The sequence below is a fragment of the Mytilus edulis genome, chromosome 5 (genome assembly GCF_963676685.1).
Source record: "Mytilus edulis chromosome 5, xbMytEdul2.2, whole genome shotgun sequence".
Classification (NCBI taxonomy): domain Eukaryota; kingdom Metazoa; phylum Mollusca; class Bivalvia; order Mytilida; family Mytilidae; genus Mytilus; species Mytilus edulis.
The window spans coordinates 57594258-57614348 of record NC_092348.1 but is presented as its reverse complement, the minus strand read 5'-3'; the positions used below and the strand labels follow the sequence as shown (position 1 = coordinate 57614348).

The 20091-nt window shown below is 31.4% G+C and overlaps 1 protein-coding gene across 1 annotated transcript; it reads right to left on the bottom strand.

Moving 5' to 3' along the window:
- Positions 1–472: 472 nt before the first annotated feature.
- On the bottom strand, positions 473–6288 carry LOC139524018 (uncharacterized). Its single transcript, XM_071318539.1, has 8 exons — positions 6243–6288; positions 5977–6045; positions 5179–5289; positions 4139–4200; positions 3579–3699; positions 2467–2531; positions 1759–1839; positions 473–1226 (listed from the first exon to the last, which is right to left on the bottom strand). Exons 2-8 carry the CDS (start codon positions 6019–6021, stop codon positions 1073–1075), a joined length of 639 nt encoding a protein of 212 aa, XP_071174640.1. The 5' UTR covers positions 6022–6045; positions 6243–6288; the 3' UTR covers positions 473–1072.
- Between the last annotated feature and the right edge of the window lie 13803 nt (positions 6289–20091).

Genomic DNA, 20091 nt, shown 5'->3' with positions numbered 1-20091 from the left:
CATTTGTGACATCCTAGTCGTACACAATCAACTTTATAATACATACAGACATCATATCTTTGTAATAATTGTTCTATTGTATCTATCACACCTACATATATAAGGTCTACATCTAACACATCATATCTTTGTAATAATTGTTCTATTGTATCTATCACACCTTCATTTATAATGTCTTCATCTAACACCCCAGTCATGCCCTTGTAACACCCTAGTCTGGCATTTGTGACATCCTAGTCATACACAATCAACTTTATAATACGTACAGACATGATATCTTTGTAATAATTGTTCTATTGTATCAATCACACCTTCATTTATAATGTCTTCATCTAACACCCCAGTCATGCCCTTGTAACACCCTAGTCAGGCATTTGTGACATCCTAGTCGTACACAATCAACTTTATAATACATACAGACAACATATTTTTGTAATAATTGTTCTACTGTATCTATCAAACCTACATGTAGAAGGTCTACATCTAACACCCCAATCATGCCCTCATAGCACCCTAGTCAGGCATTTGGGATATCCTAGTCATACACAATCAACTATACAATACATACAGACATCATATCTTTGTAATAATTGTTCTATTGTATCTATCACAACTTCATTTATAATTTTTCATCTAAAACCCCAGTCATGCCCTTGTAACATCCTAGTCTAGCATTTGTGACATCCTAGTCATACACAATCAACTTTATAATACATACAGACATCATATCTTTGTAATAATTGTTCTATTGTATCTATCACACCTACATATATAAGGTCTACATCTAACACCTCAGTCATGCCCTTGTAACACCCTAGTCTGGTATTTGTGACATCCTAGTCATACACAATCAACTTTATAATACGTACAGACATCATATCTTTGTAATAATTCTTCTATTGTATCTATCACACCTACAAATATAATATATATCACACCTACATATATAATATATATCACACCTACATATATAATATATATCACACGTAAATATATATTATTTATATTTAACACCCAGTCATGCTTTTGTAAGATGATAGTCAGGCTCTTAATATACGATAATAAGAAAACATCAAACTTGTTCATTATGTTTTTTAACTGGATAAAGAAGTTTATCTGCCTCAGTTATTGTTATTCCTCTTAAATGAGATACAACTAAAATCTCGGCTTCGACAAAAACGACATCCATAAAGTAATTGTATCCGTGATTTAAATTCTGTGACATTCTGTAAAAGATGAAACAAAATAAAATTTAACATTAGATGTTTTTAAATATTTTTCCATTTTCTATTTTTATAAAAAAAAAAAGTAACTATTCTATAATCCTGATATTGCATGAAGCTGTTACTAGTTTATAGTCTCAATATTTCATCAAATTTCACTGTTGGCTTTGTCCAAAAGGATTCGTTGTTGACATGTAAATACTTATTTGAAGTTTGAAGTAAAATATTGAAATTTGTTACATTTAAAAAAACATGGTACCAAGGGAAAGCACCTTCATACTTGGAGTAACCACTCATAGAGTGCCTCCCATTTTTTCTGTGTACTTTTTTTTATGGAAGAGCATTTAGTTTGTTCTATCAGTTTAAAAAAAATAAAAAACATTTTATTGGGTATGCATTTATTATAAATAACTTGCAATGAACGCTTGCTAGTTAACTATTTAGGATAATAACAAGTACTGACTAGACATTAATTATCAAACTGCCAATCTGGTATCCAAAATGTTATTATGGAAGACAAGTATAAATTACATACAAACTTTCTATTCTTTCCAACAATTCACCATTTTCTATATCTTTTACAGTCAGGAAATATCCATGTCCACAACCCACTCTCCTAAATGAAATCATAAAGAATGTTTTGATTTGTCAGTGTTTAAGCTCATGTCAGGGCTGAATTATGGCAACACTTCAGTTAAATAGGTATGCAACTATTATGGAGCAGCTTAATTAAAGCACTAAAAGTCTAAAATTCCTCTAAAACAAATATTGTTCGTAAAACAAACACAATTATATAGATTTATATAGTATATATAAAGAGGACAACACATTATGTATAAAAGGGGAAAATCTATAACTATATAACTTATTTTTGCAATCACACATTTTTCTTAATAAAACTTGTAGGAACTTTTTTTAACAACATATACCAAGAAGGTTACTACAGGAAAGCACTTCAACATTATTTGAATACATTTAGAGTATGATTTTCTATTTTTTTTGAGTGTATGAATATATTTTTAACATGAACTATTTGTCCCTATATCCTACTTGAGCCGAGTTGATATAAAGCGATATCCAATTCTCACTCGTTATGAAACCTATAAGAATATCAGTGGTCATACATCAAAGTTTAATACCCATATCAATGAGTCACACAAGGAATTAATAAACAATAACTAGTTATATTTATAGCATCATGCTTTCATTTTCAGTGCATAATAATAATTTAAAATGTACTTACAATTTAAATTTCTGCTTCCATGTTCCAAAGGTAGAGAGAACAAGTGCATTAAGTTCTTTCGATCCCTGTAAATTTTGGATATAATAAATAAATTTTCAACATTCAAATTAGTCTAGTCATTGCAAATATTCAGACTATACGTTACAAAACTACATGTAGATTCATAATTAACAATAAATTTATTTTGCATGCATGGAGACAGAAGCAAACTTGGGGAACAATTCAATTGAGAAAACTAACTAATTTATAACAAAACAATATATGAAAAAAAATAAGACAGACATGAACGAACCACAACTATTGAACACAGGCATTTACAGTAAAAAACAAGACCTGGTGTAAAGCCAAAATATAAGTTTGGTTATTCATCAAGTATTGTATATAAATTGTATCTCAAACTGAGAAGTTGGTATTAAGAATACATTATTTTTTTATATTACATGGTACTTAAATGCTACACCATTCAATACTCATATGGGCTGGTAAATCTGATTCAGTGTCCACTGTCAGTGTTGAGAATTCTATTTGCACTTTAAATAGGATTGTAGATCAAAACTATTTAAATGAAATGTATAAAGTATTGTTTTACAAACACTTCCATTTTCACACCACTTAACTTTTTTGTGCAATTTTATTAGAGTTATAAACGATGAAGTTGATTCTCTCAATTAACCTTCTCCCTCCTCTGTCATATTTCAATGTCTTCCATTTAATATACACTGCAATTTTTTTAACATGTAAACATATTTATGTATTTCTATTGTATTGTTTATTTCCTCAACATATGTACCTTTGTAATATTGCATAATGTCTATGTTTTTCTGTGTACCATTGTATTTACAGCGGTTTATCAGAATACAGTATATATACTATCTTATTAATTTTTTAAAGCATACTGTAAATTCAGAAATTATTGTGTGCATTTATTATTGTGATTTTGTCATTTTAGACTAAAATATAATTTCAGTTTTTGCAATATTGAAAAAACTCATATGAAAAAATTCAAGATGCAAGTTTAAATTATTGCAATTATAATCTAGTCCACATTTTTTGCAATAATAAAAACGTCGGAATAATTTCTGAATTTACAGTATAATGATTTTGATAGTTACAATATCGCCGAAAAAGTTTTTTCGCTCACAATGGCCAGCTATGCTTTTTCTCATTTCCATCTGCATATTCAAAGGGATTTCTTTTATCCATCTAATGTGACGCCAGTGAGGGCTGTAATAACTGAAATAATACAACTTTCTTACGATATGATTCTTTTATATTGAAACTATTAAGATAAATATAATATTGTGTTGGTGATATCATTCAAAACAAAATATAAAACTCTTTGAACATGTTTTTTTTTCACCTTATACACACAACAACTGTAGGCAAAATCCAATTAATAATAAATATAATGCCTCATTGAAAGGCTGTCAGAAAGGCAAATTGGATATAAATCTAAATAAAAAATATTTCGACCAAATTTATCTAATTTTGACAAAAATGAACACCTGGATAATAAATACATTTGCTAATGACAACTTTCCTCTTCAATAATAATATGGCCTATGAGTTTCAGTTCCTGATCTATGTACAAAGCAATAATTTAAAAATACAAATAAGACAGACATAAACCAATGACAATCCTGCTTCCACAGTTCCTAAATTTAAAGTTTACCGTGTACATCCATCTGTGATTTCCAATACACTCTTCAGTTTTTCTTTCACATGATCTTCAAACTGTAAAACAAAATCCGTGAAATGGTTCCCACTTTTCAACTTTACTAATACTAAAAATTATTTATAAATTTCAGTACCACATCCACCATTTTATATTCATTAGTATCCATTAAAAAATCTGTTTAACTACATTCCTGATACTAAGTTTTTGTGTGTATTCTTTTCTATAAATTATTCACAAATTTACATGTCTTTACTGTATGTGATTTGGAGAAAGGTGACAAATAGCTGATTATCATCAACCAAGTTAAGAGCAAATGAATTTGATGTGAACATGCACATAAGCCAGTCTTTGCTCCTACATTTAAATACTGCATGCTTGTCCATTAGATACAAATTTAGAGTCTATATAAAAAAGATGATGTGGTATGATTGCCAATGAGACAACTATCCACAAGAGACCAAAATGACACAGACCTTAACAAATATAGCTATATAGGTCACCGTACAGCCTTCAACAATGAGCTTAGCCCATACCACATAGTCAGCTATAAAAGGCCCTGATTTGACAATGTAAAACAATTCAATCGAGAAAACTAACGGCCTCTTTTGCATTAAAAAAGGAATGAAAAACAAACGGCCTCTTTTGCATTAAAAAATGAACGAAAAACAAATATGTAACACATCAACAAACGACAACCACTGTATTACAGGCTCCTGACTTGGGACAGGCACATTCATAAATAATGTGGCGGGTTTAAACATGTAAGCAGGATCCCAACCCTCCCCTAACATGGGACAGTGGTATAACAGGTTGTTCTGGCCTGAAAATTGAACCCTCAGCCATTAAATTGCATCATTAAGTTAATTGAATGAGGTGGTAAAGATTTCATTGCAATTTGATTAGGATTTAGGAGAACAGGACACTTATGTGTTCAGCAGTATGTAGATATTACAAAACACATGTCGTGTCATGATGTGCAGGTATAATTAAACAATATTTGTTGAATTGGTTTCTATCCTTGAAAACATATTTACCAATGATGCTAAATTTTTGCCATTAACTGATGCAGTGCCTTTTTGAATGGTCATTGGCAGGTCATCCATAATTCCACACATACCACTTGTTATTCGTTGAGTGATTTTGGTCTGTAAGTATTAATATTGAATAAATAATAAAACAGAGTTCTACTTGCTTGTATTTGAAATATCCAAGTGCAATATCTTAAAATAACCAAAAAAACTATTTTTTGTTGTTCTTTAAAACTTTTACCAATATCTTAGAGAAATGAAGACTTTAGAGCAAATACAATGCGATTTTCCAATATAGTCAATATTCCTAAGGGGAATAACTTTTATAAAAATATTTGATACACACTGATTTTTGCAATTGTTCAGAGACATAGCTTCAACTTAGATATAAATTTGTTAAAATCTGGCAAACATTGTACACATGAGAGTGCTAACAATGCTTTTTCCCATATCAATGTTTTTTATTGGTCTGTATAATAAAAATAATGTATCTCAGGATAATGTTGTATTAGCTCTGCACTACAGTTTCCTCTTTCAAACAATACCACAAGTCAGAAACTCTAACCTTTGTAAGTCTCTTGTTTTTTTCAATTTTGGTTCATTTCCATATTGCAGTTGTCTTTAGTTGGGTTGTTGTTTTTCTTTGACACATTCCCAGTTTCCATTCTCTATTCCACATGCGAATGCTAAATTGTTTCGGAGTGAAAGTGATAATAAAATTTCACAGGGAAAGTAAGATCCATCACAAAGCAAAATGAAATGATTACAGAGGCAGTTCTCTATCAGATAAAGAAGTTGACTTACGTTTGCAAATACTGCATTATACAACCAATTAGAACTTAATGACATCTTTTCTGAACTTGCAACACCAACCTGTAAATTTTAGAAAGAAGTTTAACAAATTTTTATAAACATAGCTTTGGATATTTTTTAGTATGTAATATTGGCTAGCATTCATTACTGTAGAAAGATTAATATTGAGAATTTTTATACTTTAATTGCTACAAACAGGCAATGAATAATAACCAATAAATTGTCCTTAAAAATTATAAAAACCTAAATAAATTTACCGTTTTTTTAATCCTTGGTTTTCTAAGCTTTGGAATCTTTGCCTTCTGAACCTAGGTAATTATAATATATATAAAATGTTGTATAGCCCATAATGATTTTCATACTACATTTGTACTGAAAATAATTCTAATAATTTTGTATGTTTGTTCCAGTAAATGTTATCTTTATTTTTAAAGTAAACCCTTAACATCTGTGTGACTGCAAAAAATGGTTTGATTTTATTATCATATCTTTTTTTAGATCTAGATAATGTAAACACATAAAACATCTCACTGAGTAAAATCAGATAATTTGTGTATTCTTGTTTTGAAGTAATGTATTTATGTTTAGAATTTTTTGTTCAAGAGTAGTTCTATCATTTGAATATCATATAATTACCAATGGCTCTACACCATCATTGACAGATGTTTTGCTACAGCAACTTTGGTTGTCTGATGAAACTTCATAAACTTCATAAACAGTAGAAATATCAGACTCTTCAGAAGCTTGCTCATTGCTCTCTTCAATATATAGATAAAGTATACTTTAGCAAAAACATGAGTATTATTGCAAACCCTATGATAGTTTTCCATAGATTCACCTGCAAGTTACCTGTCTATTTAAACTTTTGTAAGTTCTATTGTCCCATCTTACAAATACAACAGGTATTGTTCTCTGTGTAGTTTATTTGATGGGACCTTTAAATTTCTTCTAAGAGAAATATATCACTCATTGATTAATTTACCTGACCAAAAAATTATCTTCTTTTTTATTGAAATACTTCTATAAACTCACATAAACTGTATGCAATATTGTATTTATTCAATATATCATTAATATATTTTCAATCTGTTAATACAAAATCTGGTTTAATAATAAAAAGTTTATTTCAGACACATTTTTTAGTATTTTCAAATGAATTTGCATGTTTTTGTTGTTGTTTATTTATAGACTTATGTTTATGAAGACCTATTTAATTTAAAAATAATAATATTCAAAATTTTTATTTATCAAACACACAAAAATATTGAATATTTGATCAGAAATCAACTTTTAATTTTTGAATCAGTATTAATATTGAACACATTAAAAATGAGTTATTGGTATTGAATAAATACAACACCACATGCAGTTTTGTGAGTCCTTACTTAGTATTGGTATAAGTATTTTTTCATCATTGACAGTTCAATTTATTGTTCAGGTAAATTAATCAATGAGTGATATATTTCTCTTGGAAAAAATTTAAAGGTCCCAGTGAATAAACTACACAGAGAACAATACCTGTTGTATTTGTTAGATGGGACAATAGAACTGCCAAAAGTTTAAATCGACAGGTAACTTGCAGGTGAATCTATGGAAAACTATTATAGGGTTCGCAAATAAAAAGATATTAAGTTTACAATCAGATTGAACATTTGCCACAAAAAGGAAAGGCATTTAATAAGTTTTTATAAGAATTTTTTTTAGGGCCAAATTATTGTCTTAATTCAAAATCCAAGCTTATTATGAGCACCAAAACAGATGAACGGATGCATAGACCTAAAAACACAATGCCTCCAGGTGAGGCATAAAAAGCAAAAAAGGACAACAGATGGCCTCAAACTCTTTATCATGTAAAGTATTTTTCAATTGTTTCATTTTTATATTTTTACAACTATTTTAGGAAACACTTGGTAGTAACTGCTTCTCAGGAAATATAAAAATAAAGGGTTTGCAACAAATTAAAAAGCTTACCACTGTTTTCCACAAGAAACTGCCCAATTACATGGCGTAATGCCCTTATTCCTCTGATGGTTGAATCAAACTTGAAGTTCTCATCATCATCAAGTATCAATTCTGCAAACTTAAAAATTAAAAAGGAATAAAAATCTCTTATTCTATTCTAAATATATCTTCTGTCATTTATACAATTAATGATCTTTGTGTTCTTCTTAAATCTATTATCATGTATTCTCTTTTTGTTGTGGCCTGTTATCTATTTCTTGCATGAACAGATATTTCTTGTATCACACTGCATGAAGTGCGATACACAAAAGTGATTACAATAATCTGTGTTAATTTGATTGCTTATCCAGCATCACAAGACAATAGTACTGCATTTTCATTGGCTATTCGTGAGTTCATTAACGATTTTCAAAGCATAAGATGATGTACATTTCTCCCATGTCAACGGACATCTGTGATTTCTTCAAATATATACAAAACACTCCCACATTTCATCTGACAATCTTCTTTTTGTCAAATTTTATTACATTCTGATTGTTGAGTTTAGTAAAGTTTGTTATCAACAAAGCAAATAATTCAAAGATGCCGAAAAAAAATATGCCTTGAAGTCATAGTATACATTTGAAATTTTGTGGTGCTATTTATTTTTAATACCCAAGACTTTGAGAAAGTTTACCTTTAGGGTAAAAACTCCACAAGAATTTGAATCCATCTGTTTCCGGTGTGCCTTGGTCCCAATTGACCAGCCTTCAAAAGGAATTTGGCCAATACCTCTGTTGTTTCTTACTGCCAGAAATAATCTTAAACATAGTGAAACATGTGAAACACATAAAATATATATCTTGTACAATTATGACTACAAAAAGATCAATTTACAACTGTTAACTTCTTTTTGTTTGCTGGAGGGGTCTAAGACATTAAAAGAAATATATATTGTGTTACAAACTAAACGATATTATTACATCGCAAGGAGTATATAAATAAACTTAATGCAAATACCATTGATGAATGATTGTGATTCGAAGACAACCAGGTAAATGTTTATTCTACCCGTCTAAAAGTAAGGGAGTCAACCACTTCAAGTGTGATCTTCAACACAACAGGAGGCTAAAAGGTGATATAAACCTTTTCTTGCTGATCATTTTGTCCTTGTCATAGAGACTTGTTTGTTAAATTATATAAATAGAATAGAGATGAATAATACAAAATTCATTTTTTCTCTTATTAAATATGCATATTAAATGTTTATCAATATAATAATAGCATTAAAACTATGCATACAACCAATTCTGCAAATACTCCTCTTGTCTTTTTTTCGATTCTCCAAGCGGGTTCATATATATTATATGTCTTCTCTGAGGAAATATCACCTACCAAATAAAATAGTTTTAATATTGAAAGAGGTTAAAAAGAGAGGGACACTTAATTCTTTTCCTTTTTAATAGTAAGTATGACATTTGTCATTTCTGTTATATTTAATTAGCTTATTACTGGTTTTAGATTCTCTTCACATGCTTAGAATTATGAGGCATTATAATCTGCTGCTTTGGAACTATTAAACTTGCTAATTATTCACAGGCAAATTTCTTTTATGTCACTTGTGTCTATCTCACTTCATCAGCAATGAATAAACTGATTTGATAGCAAATAAAGTATTGATTTACATCTGATGATAATTAAGCTCCATACTGAAAATTCAATAAATCATGATTGGTTTCAGAAAATATCTTTCAAACTAAAAAGGATTACAATTTAAGCTGAATCTGATATTTGATAAATAGCACATACCATAAGACACCAATGGCTTTCGCTCTCACATATAGCACCAATCAAAACTTCATAATAGTCTAGATTCACCTTTAAAAATTAAATGAAAAAAAAATTCATACAGATGAAATTGATGGACATTGATATAATTGTGTGCCCTTTAAACTGAAAGTTATTGATAGTGGCTACTGTTTGAATTTTGACTATGGAATAAAACTTGTTTGACAGTCTGTGACATTCAAAAATTCAAAAGCTTCTGTCCATGTTCTTTGTAATTCCATGTTGCTTAAAGGGGCACTAGCTACGATATATATAAAAAAATAAAGTATGATTTTTTTTTAGATCAATCATTAATCAAATTGGAATAATGAAATAATAATTTGCTTTTAGCAATCAATTTCCTTTAATTTTGTTGAAATAAGCGATTAAACATAATTTTTGACTGATTCACTTGCAAGTGAAAACGTCATCATCATTCTAACCGGTATTCATGTGAACTTCAAGTTAACCCCTAGCTAGAGATTGACAACGCATGCATTGTACGTGTACTGGTTATTTAAAGAAAAAGAATGTCAACAATGAAAGTGAAACTACGGTAAATCATTTGATTACTAATTCGATGCACATAAAATAATTCTTATATGGTTGAAAACAATGAGAAACATCTATTTTTAATCTATAAAATAAAATCAAACAGACCTATAAAAATGCAATTGCACGTGTTGGTTTAATCTATTCGTATCTTTATTTTTGTTTACATCGCTTATATGGTCATCTGAGGTCAAATCGATAGTTAATTAGATGGCGTCTGGACTAAAATACACACGAAACGAACCTATATATTATCTACCCCATGCTCTGTAAACTGTTTATTTTAGACTTTTAATAGTTTGGATAAATGTTTTACATTGTTATAAACCAAATATGAGAATTTGAGTCAAATCGGTTACAATGAATTTGACAGCTAGTGCCCCTTTAACAAAGTTATTTATATTTTAAAAAATGTAAACTTATTCAAGCTTTTCATAATTATGTTGATTTATTTCTGAATACAGGTTACAAATGGTGCATTTAAGTGCAGATAGGTCACTAGTGATATCACTGCAAGACACTAAAATGTTTAAATTAAAATTACCTGTTGAAGGTATCCATGTGAGGGAAATGGATCATTTGAATCAATATCTTCTAAGAAAATCGATGTTATGGTGGCACATGGTATGAATGCTACACTTCTATTCTACAAATAACATTTCTAAACTCAGAAATTTGAAAAGAAACAAAATGAAAACTTATCCAGCTTTGCAAATGAAATTGAGTGGGGCGCTCATTTTCGCCATATCTTTCCATGTTTTCTGCAGTTTATGTTCATGTCTTTTTATTTTTGAAGTATACTGATATTTCTATATGAAGATAACTTCAAAAGCAAAATATTCTTAGCTTGAAAACGTGTGCATTTGAAAAAAAATCATCTGAAAAGTTAGATTAAAGGGTGTTTGAAATTTCCTGCTGTTTTGTCAAAGGGGGACACACATTCGCCGTATTTACACATCTATTTAAAATCGAATAACTGCAGCTTTAAACAATATTCATCAAATCAATTTCATTATAAATGAATAGCAGACATTTTAAAGGTGTAAAGAACTGAAAGTTAGAGCAATCAGTCAAAAGAATTACTAAGAAATACTTCTTTGAAATCATGTTTTTCAATAAGGAGATTGGCCGAAAATTGTAGTCCGTTTTTCGGTCTTTTGCAGTAAGTGCTGAAATTTTGTCTCAGTTTAAAAAATAATCATATTTGTTATAAAAATATATTTTACTGGAATATTTCTTCCATTTCAGCCATGCTATGAAGTTTTTACACCTCAAAATCATAAAATGACGAAATTGTGTCCCCGGCGAATATGAGCGCCCCACTCTACCACATTTTAAAATTTGTGGATTCAAAGTGCTAATACTAGTATCTGCTAACTCTTAAAAAAAAATCCCTAGCAAATATTTTTAACTGTTCAAGTTCTAAAATGATCTCTTTCAAATATGGCTGTGAAGGCAAGCTAAGTATTAAAACACATTAAAATCAATTATTCACCAACCTTGCATTGTCTAGTTTTTGAAGAAATGTATGCATTCATCACCTGAAAAAAATAAATAGTAATTTTGCAGGGACTTTTAATGGTACTTTATTTGGCCTTTTAACTTTTTTTTTATTGGAGCGTCACTGATGAGTCTTTAATAGCAAAACGTGTGTCTTGCGTAAATACAAAATTTCATTCCTGGTATCTATGATGAGTTTAGCTATTGTCATATGTCTTTAATATTTAACTTTTAAAAATTATGTGATTTATGAACAATAATTTTATGACAACAACAAAAGGAGAGTAATTTCAACTAGATTAAGTGACATTCTAAGAAAATGATGATGAATACATTGTATATTAACATACCTCATCTGGCAACTCACTATCTAAATCATCCAAACTCTGTTGGTTAATCATGTAGCCGCCCACATTAAGCAGAATATTCCTTTTGCTTGGATTTACTGAAAATTTTCATGTTGTAATGTAAAAAAAAAGAGTATAAATGTGATCTATATACAGTCGACTCTCGTTATGTCGAAGTCAGCCGGACCAGAGAAATATTTCGAGATACACGTAGTTCGACTCAAACGAACACCGGAAGTTCGACAATCTAAGGGACACACTTCTTGCTTAGCTTGGTAACGCTAAAATAAATCCGGGTGAATATGGCAAGGGGATCGATATTCTAGTATCAGATCGATGTATTTGTATGTCACAGTCTTTTATTATTATAATGACATTATTTTTACTTATTCAATTGTTTCAATTAAAAAAAATCCTATGGCTTTTCCAAGAGAGTAATTTCAAATCGATAGTTTCGTAATTCAAGTCGGTTATAGCTGACAAAATTGTTTATTCTCGGACACAAGAGATTTAAGAATATTTTGATTTCTATTCATTTTGTTTTATCTCACTCTTTCTTTTCAAAAGAAAATATAACAAGATTAAAGACGCCGTTTGAGTAATTTTTAGGTGATCATCAACGGAAGCCATAATCCTCACTTTATACACACCCAAGCTCATTAGTGTAAAATTATTAATTAATTGTTTTGTAAACATTTTAAATACTTTTTCATGAACATTAACAATGTATCACTAATTATTTATAAAAATTCTATAAAAGATAATCTTAGGTAAACACTCATGGAAATAGCATGTCATAAATCAATACAGTGGTCAGTGACCGGAAATTTAATTACACGTGTATTGTCAAATTAACTCTTCAATCCATTAAATCCCGGAGGTCATGTTTTGACATATGTGTATTAGTTCGAGATAAAAAATGAATTTTGAAAGCTTTTGTTAACCTTGGGACCGTAAATTTAGTTCGATTCAACCGAAATTTCGACTCATCCCATTTTGACTCATCAGGAGTCGAATTACATACTTTTGTATCGAATAAAGTTCGGGACCACGTGAAAACTTCGACTCATCCGAAATTTCGAGTCAACCGAGTTCGAGACAACGAGAGTTAACTGTAGTTTGTTTTTATGCATATAAATTTGTTCATGATACCACTGCAAGCCAAAGAGTAATAAATTGAAACAATGTAAAAAAGATTATAAACCAAGTTAAAATATAAAATGAAAGCTATTCAGCCAATTGTTACAACACCATGAATAGTATATATTATATATCAAAGCAATGTCAGTATTTGTAAAGTATATAATTAAGCAAAGATAATAAAACAAGTAAAACTGTGAGCAACTGCACACTGATGATACCCCCGCCAGAATATTTGGGTAAACAGGAAGTTATTGAGTGATGAATCTGAAAACACATCACACAGTATAGCTGACTAATATTAACCCTCAAACCAAATTTCAGAAATCATTGTAGTTCCTGAAAAAAATGTGACTAAATATTCATGGGACGCACGGACTGATGGACGGACAGACTGACGGACAGATGGATGTATGGACAGAGGTAAAACAGTATTCCCCCCTTTTTTAAAGCGGGGAATACATGTACCAACAAAAAATGTTTGCAATTGATATTGCTTAAAGCATGACTTGATAAGAAAAAACAAATGTCAAGTGGCAGTTCAGATGATCATGGTCAACCGGGCTCTAAAAACTGTCACAAAAACAAACTAAAACATTCAGTATTATTTCATGTCAGCTTGTTCCATAAAGTGTAAACAGAAAATCAGCAGTACTTACATATACTTGATTTTGGGAACAGCCTAACTTTTTCAATTGGATCGTCAAATGAAACTTGCAACCCTTTCCTCCCTAAAAGATGCATTAACATTGTATTAAAATCATCAAGAATAATACAGTTATGGATTTGAAATTAAATCTTAAGTCAGGAGGTTGTAGTTCAGTCACATAAACCAACAACAACCACTGAACTTCAGTGGTTGTTGTTGGTTTATGTTTTTTTATCATATTTTTTTTTCAGTAAATTGTTTTGTTATTAATTAGGCTATTAATTTTCACAACTGAGTTGTTTCATATTATTATGTTGGGGCCTATTTTAGCCGCCTATATCATATTAGTTTTTCTCATTTTTGAAAGTTCACTCCATTTAAACTTGATTTGATAGTTGTCTCAATCATACCACATCTCCTTATTTTGTAATAAAGAAACAGTGTTGCTTTCTGTTCTAATTTTCAAAGACATCATAGTGTCATTAAGTTTCGTAATGTTTGAGTTGCTCAATTTATATTAAGATGCCTTGATACCTTAAAAGTACCAATTTTTAATATAATGTAAATTCAGAAACTGTTGCATGCATTTATTTTTGGGAATTTGTCATTTTAGAGTAGAACGTGATTTTAATTTTTGGGATATTAAAACAAATCCTGTTTAATTCCTATAATTCTTTTTTAAATGAGAATTTAAATTATTGTGATGGTTATAATTCAGTCGCATTTTTGGCGTTTATAAAAACAATGCAATAACTTCTGCATTTACAGTAAGTATAATAAACTTAGTGCATTATAATACAATTGCAAGACTGCAAGTACCAGTATGCCAAATAATTACTTTGAGACAAATCTTCTGTCTGACAAATATTCTCCACTGTTTCCTGATTCAACTGTATTTCAGAATCATGATCATCTACAAATAAAACCAATCAATTAAGTCTTTGAAACAAATCAGTGTATCATATTTAAGCAGTAAATGATTAAGGAATGTTCCATTCATAAATGCATGTTACACAGGGATAACTTTTAATTGAGGTAACCACCTTATAGATAACTTTAATTGATTCCAGTGTTTCAATCTATTTCATGTATTTTACCAAACCAAACAATAGTGGTAACTTCAAACTAGGGGTTCGTTATTTAACAGATTTTTGTCCTTTTCTAAACCCAATTTGGAAACATATAGTAAATACTAGAATACTATTAGAACCAACAAATGGTCATGATATAATTAAGGAATCAACTTTAAATGTTTACCAATCAAAAATGACTTCACAAGTTACAACTGTCGCAATCAAAGGGCTGTAAGCACTGTAGGCAGTTAACCAAAAACCAAGGCAAACATAATTATGAAAACTGTGGCAATGTTGCTTCAATTTTTTTTAAAGATTTAAAAGAACAAACATTAAACATTCATATATTATTGTACATTTATGTTCATTTAATGAATTAATCATTTAGGCAAATATTTTATCAAGGTTTTCAATAGCAACGTATATACATCAAGTATATTTTTTTTTCATGGTCATGAGTCTCGAGTCAGCAGTGGTACAAATTCGCAATGATTGCAGTTCTTCTAGTTGATCGTAATTGTTCGTATTAGTTGACTGTTAGTATTTCAAGTTGACTTTAGTACGAGCTTGTAAAAGTATGAATGGACTTGCTTCCCTGGAAAGAAAACTGAGTTTGTGTTCTACAGTACAACAGTTATGAGACACAAATCAGAGAAATGTTTACTACTACAGGGATCAATAGTGAGGTCTGACTGACCTGTCCATAGTAAATGTAAATGACTCTCACCTTCAACCCAAGTCCATGATGTCTAAGTTTGGAATAAAATAACAGGTGTTAGGTCTAGCAAAGTGATATGCATATGTGACACCTATGAGATTGACCTTGTATGTCATTCAATTTTTTTGAAATGACAAACAGGAATGAATATGGTTTAGGAGTTGGTATCTCAAAGTTCTCAAAACACACACAAGAGGGTGTGAGTGACACTAGGGACTACCCCTTTTTTCATTTGATTTTTTATATTGTCCCATACATGAATATATATGGTTTAGGGGTGGGGGACCACAGTGACTTCCCCTCTATTTCATTTGATTTGTTATATTGTCTAATACATGAATATATATGGTTGAGGGGTGGGGATCTCATCTGTTTCCAAGTTATCAAACAGGATTGGGTAGGGTGACCCTTAGGACTCTCCCTATATTTCATTTGATTTGTTCTTTTGTCCCATACATGAAAATATATGGTTTAATTTAAGGTTAGGATCTCGACTGTTTCCAAGTTCTCAAACAACAGGAGGGGTGGGGTGACCGCAGGGACTTCCCCTATATTTTATTTGATTTGTTATTTAGTCCCATACATGAGTAAATATGGTTACGTGGTCAGGAGGATCTCGACTGTTTCCAAGTTCTCAAACATGAGGGTGCAGTGACCCTAGGGACTCCCCCTATAATTCATTTGATTTGTAATATTGTCCAATACATGAATATATATGGTTTATGAAGGGGATCTCAACCGTTTTCAAATTCTCAAACAGGAAGGGGTGGAGTGGCCGCACTAACTCCACCTATATTTCATATGATTTCTTATATTGTCCCATACATGAATATATATGGTTTAGGGGTGGGGATCTCGACCGTTTCCAAGTTCTCAAACAGGAGGGGTGGGATGACCCACAGGGACTCCCCCTATATTTCATTTGATTTATTATATTGTCCCATACATGAATATATATGGTTTAGGGGTGGGGATCTCGACTGTTTCAAAGTTCCCAAACAGGAGTGGTGGGGTGACCCAAGGGACTCCACTCCCCCTGTATTTCATTTGATTGGTTATATTGTCCCATACATGAATAAATATGGTTGAGGGGTGAGGATCTCGACTGTTTCCAAGTTCTGAAGCAGGAAGTGGTGGGTGACCTAGGGACTTCACCTATATTTCATTTGATACCATACATGAATGTATATGGTTGAGAGGTGGGGATCTCATCCGTTTCAAAGTTATCAAACAGGAGGGGGTAGAGTGCCCCAAAGGACTCCACATACATATAATTTGCTTACATTCAGGTATCATTGAATCTAGTTGCACTATATGTGTAAAATAAGAAACTTTCAGCTATTTTAACTGACCCATCAAAATTGAGAAAAAAAATACTCATTTAGTAATATGTTTACACTTTAAAAGCATCTAACTTGCTTTACCAACATTTATTACTGATAAAGAAAATTTATACTGTCATCAGGACCATATATATTGTTAGATATACTGTTCCCAGCTGTCACAAAGACTCACATTGTATTGGATTTTGACACTAAAATTTGTCAAAAAGTAATTTTGAGTTTCCTATGGATACCTATGGATCTTCAGAACACTGGCACTGTTGCACCATTATATTCTGCTCTTCTTCATCATCATTGTATTTAACCAAGTCGAAAGTCTGACTGTAAAAGTGGAAGTTCAAAGACCTTGGACAACCGCTAATTGAACCCCTGCCTCCAAATTGAAAAGATACAAAAATTTCGTCTTATTATAATTTAAAATTGCCGCCAACAGCATGAACAGTGGAACTTATTTTAAGACTACTGACGTAGTTGACTATGTATTGACGACAAACAATATTCCTACGACTTTTGCCATTTGGGAAATCTAAACTACTTGTCTTTTAAAAAATTCGGCGATTAAACATTTCATACATTTGTTCTTTGACAGCTTAGCCAAAATCTCAGGGGATAATTAACTACATAAAATTCCTAATGTGCCCTACTTCCTATGTGCAACTTCAAAACTTTTAGATAAATCGACGATCATTTAAGGTTTTTCTGATCATATTTTTTTTAATCAAGAATTAAAAGTATGAAAAAACTGTCCAATTAGTTATGAATAACATAACATCCAGCTAGATAATAACAATGGCGTCATATTTCAGCATTTATTGGGTAGAACACAAATCTAGGGTGCTCGCATAAGGCAGCTTAACTGCCTAAAAATTATTGCCAATTCAACATATTTGATTTCTTAATTCATGTACTTACATTAACCTTTAATTATTAAGTACAAGCAAATAAACAATAGCATTTTCAAGAAAAGTTGGACTGTGACTTACATCTATCTAGACCCTTTCAGAAGAGCACATTTTCCTGCTTATAAGACTTATATGTGTCTTGGTGATTGCTGCTGTCAGTGTAAAAGTGTAATGTTGGCTTAAATTAATATTTTTAAAGTTTTGTCCTGGATACTGTAGTTTGTTAATAAACAAGAGTGCACACACTGAAATGTCTCGCCTTCTTTACTAATCATTGATATAATGTTGATAGTCCTAAGTATAAAGCTTTATTACAACTGTCACATAAACGTTACATTAACCAAGATAACTAAACAAAGACCAATGAACCATGAAAATGAGGTCAACGTCAGATGAACCATGCCAGGCTGACATGTACAGCTAACAATGCTTCCATAAAACAAATATAGTTGACCTAATACTTATTGTTTAAGAAAAATAGACCAAAACACTAAAACTTAACACTGAGCAATGAACCGTGAAAATGAGGTCAAGGTCAAATAAAACCTGCGAGACTAATATATAAATCATAAAATATTTCCATACACTAAATATAGTTGACCTATGGCATATAGTATCAGATAAAAAGACCAAAACTGAAAAACTTAACTTTGACCACTGAACCATGAAAATGAGGTCAAGGTCAGATGACATCTGTACGCTAGACATGTTCACCTTACAATCATTCCATACAACAAATATAGTAGACCTATTGCATAAAGTATTAGAAAAACAGACCAAAACACAAAAACTTAACTATAACCACTGAACCCTGAAAATGAGGTCAAGGTCAGATGACACCTGCCAGTTGGACATGTACACCTTACAGTCCTTCCATACACCGAATATACTAGCCCTATTGCTTATAGTATCTGAGATATGGACTTGACCACCAAAACTTAACCTTGTTCACTGAGCCATGAAATGAGGTCGAGGTCAAGTGAAAACTGTCTGACGGGCATGAGGACCTTGCAAGGTACTCACATACCAAATATAGTTATCCTACTGCATATAATAAGAGAGAATTCAACATTACAAAAAATCTGAACTTTTTTTTCAAGTGGTCACTGAACCATTGAAATGAGGTCAAGTACATTGGACATGTGACTGACGGAAACTTCTTAACATGAGGCATCTATATACAAAGTATGAAGCATCCAGGTCTTCCACCTTCTAAAATATAAAGCTTTTAAGAAGTGAGCTAACACCGCCGCTGCTGCTGCTGCCGCCGCCACCACCGGATCACTATCCCTATGTCAAGCTTTCTGCAACAAAAGTTGCAGGCTCGACAATAAAACTTCTGTTTAAATTTAATAAAATTCCATGGAGGTTTGATAAAGTTATTGATGTCCCTAAAAATTTCAAGATAGACTCTAGGATAACTATGTCTCACAGGCTCGAAAAAAAGAGAAAGCTATTTTGAATACCTTGATTTGTTGACTGCAACTGCTCAACTCCTTTGTTGGTATGTAGCCTTCGAATCTTTTCAGCAGTGCTACCAACACGACCACTTCCCTTTCTTTTCCTTCTGGCTACCGGTAATGGTTTCACTCTTTTCTTTGCTTGCAGATTTTTGCTGGCTACTCGTTGTTTTCTATTGTCATGCTTTTTGGTAGCAATGTTGGTCATGCGGTTATTATCGATGATAAAATTGCCATCTCTAAGTGTTGCATTTCTTACCATCAGTGTTAGAGATGTGAGCTCTTTTTCAACATGATCCAGTGTACCATTATTCGAACAATGGAAAATCCATTCCCGCATCACCTGACACAGACTTACAATCTTTGAACGCTGTTTCTTCAAACTAGCTGTAGATGGCATTGGAAGGTCAGCTGCAGGTGAACTATGTTGAACAACATAATCTGGCCCATATTCATCAACATTATCCAACATGGGGACATCAATCATTTCAAAATGTTGTAAGTCAAGGTTGAGCAATGGATGTTCTCTGTATCTTACTGGAAGAGCCATCCATCCCCACTGTTCAGTTTTTCGGAAAACTGCCATGAAGTGCTTGCATATTAGATGACTATTATTCCAATCAAGGCAATCACAGTGGGGTAGTCCAGTGTTAG

Bases quoted from the DNA above. Each gene is read 5' to 3' on its own strand.
- LOC139524018 (XM_071318539.1), bottom strand. From the start codon at position 6,021: ATGTCATTAAGTTCTAATTGGTTGTATAATGCAGTATTTGCAAAC. The intron at 5,290-5,976 runs GTAAGTCAACTT...TAATACTTACAG, and splicing joins ATAATGCAGTATTTGCAAAC to ACCAAAATCACTCAACGAAT. The intron at 2,532-3,578 runs GTAACTATCAAA...CAAAATTTACAG, and splicing joins AAAACTTTTTCGGCGATATT to GGATCGAAAGAACTTAATGC.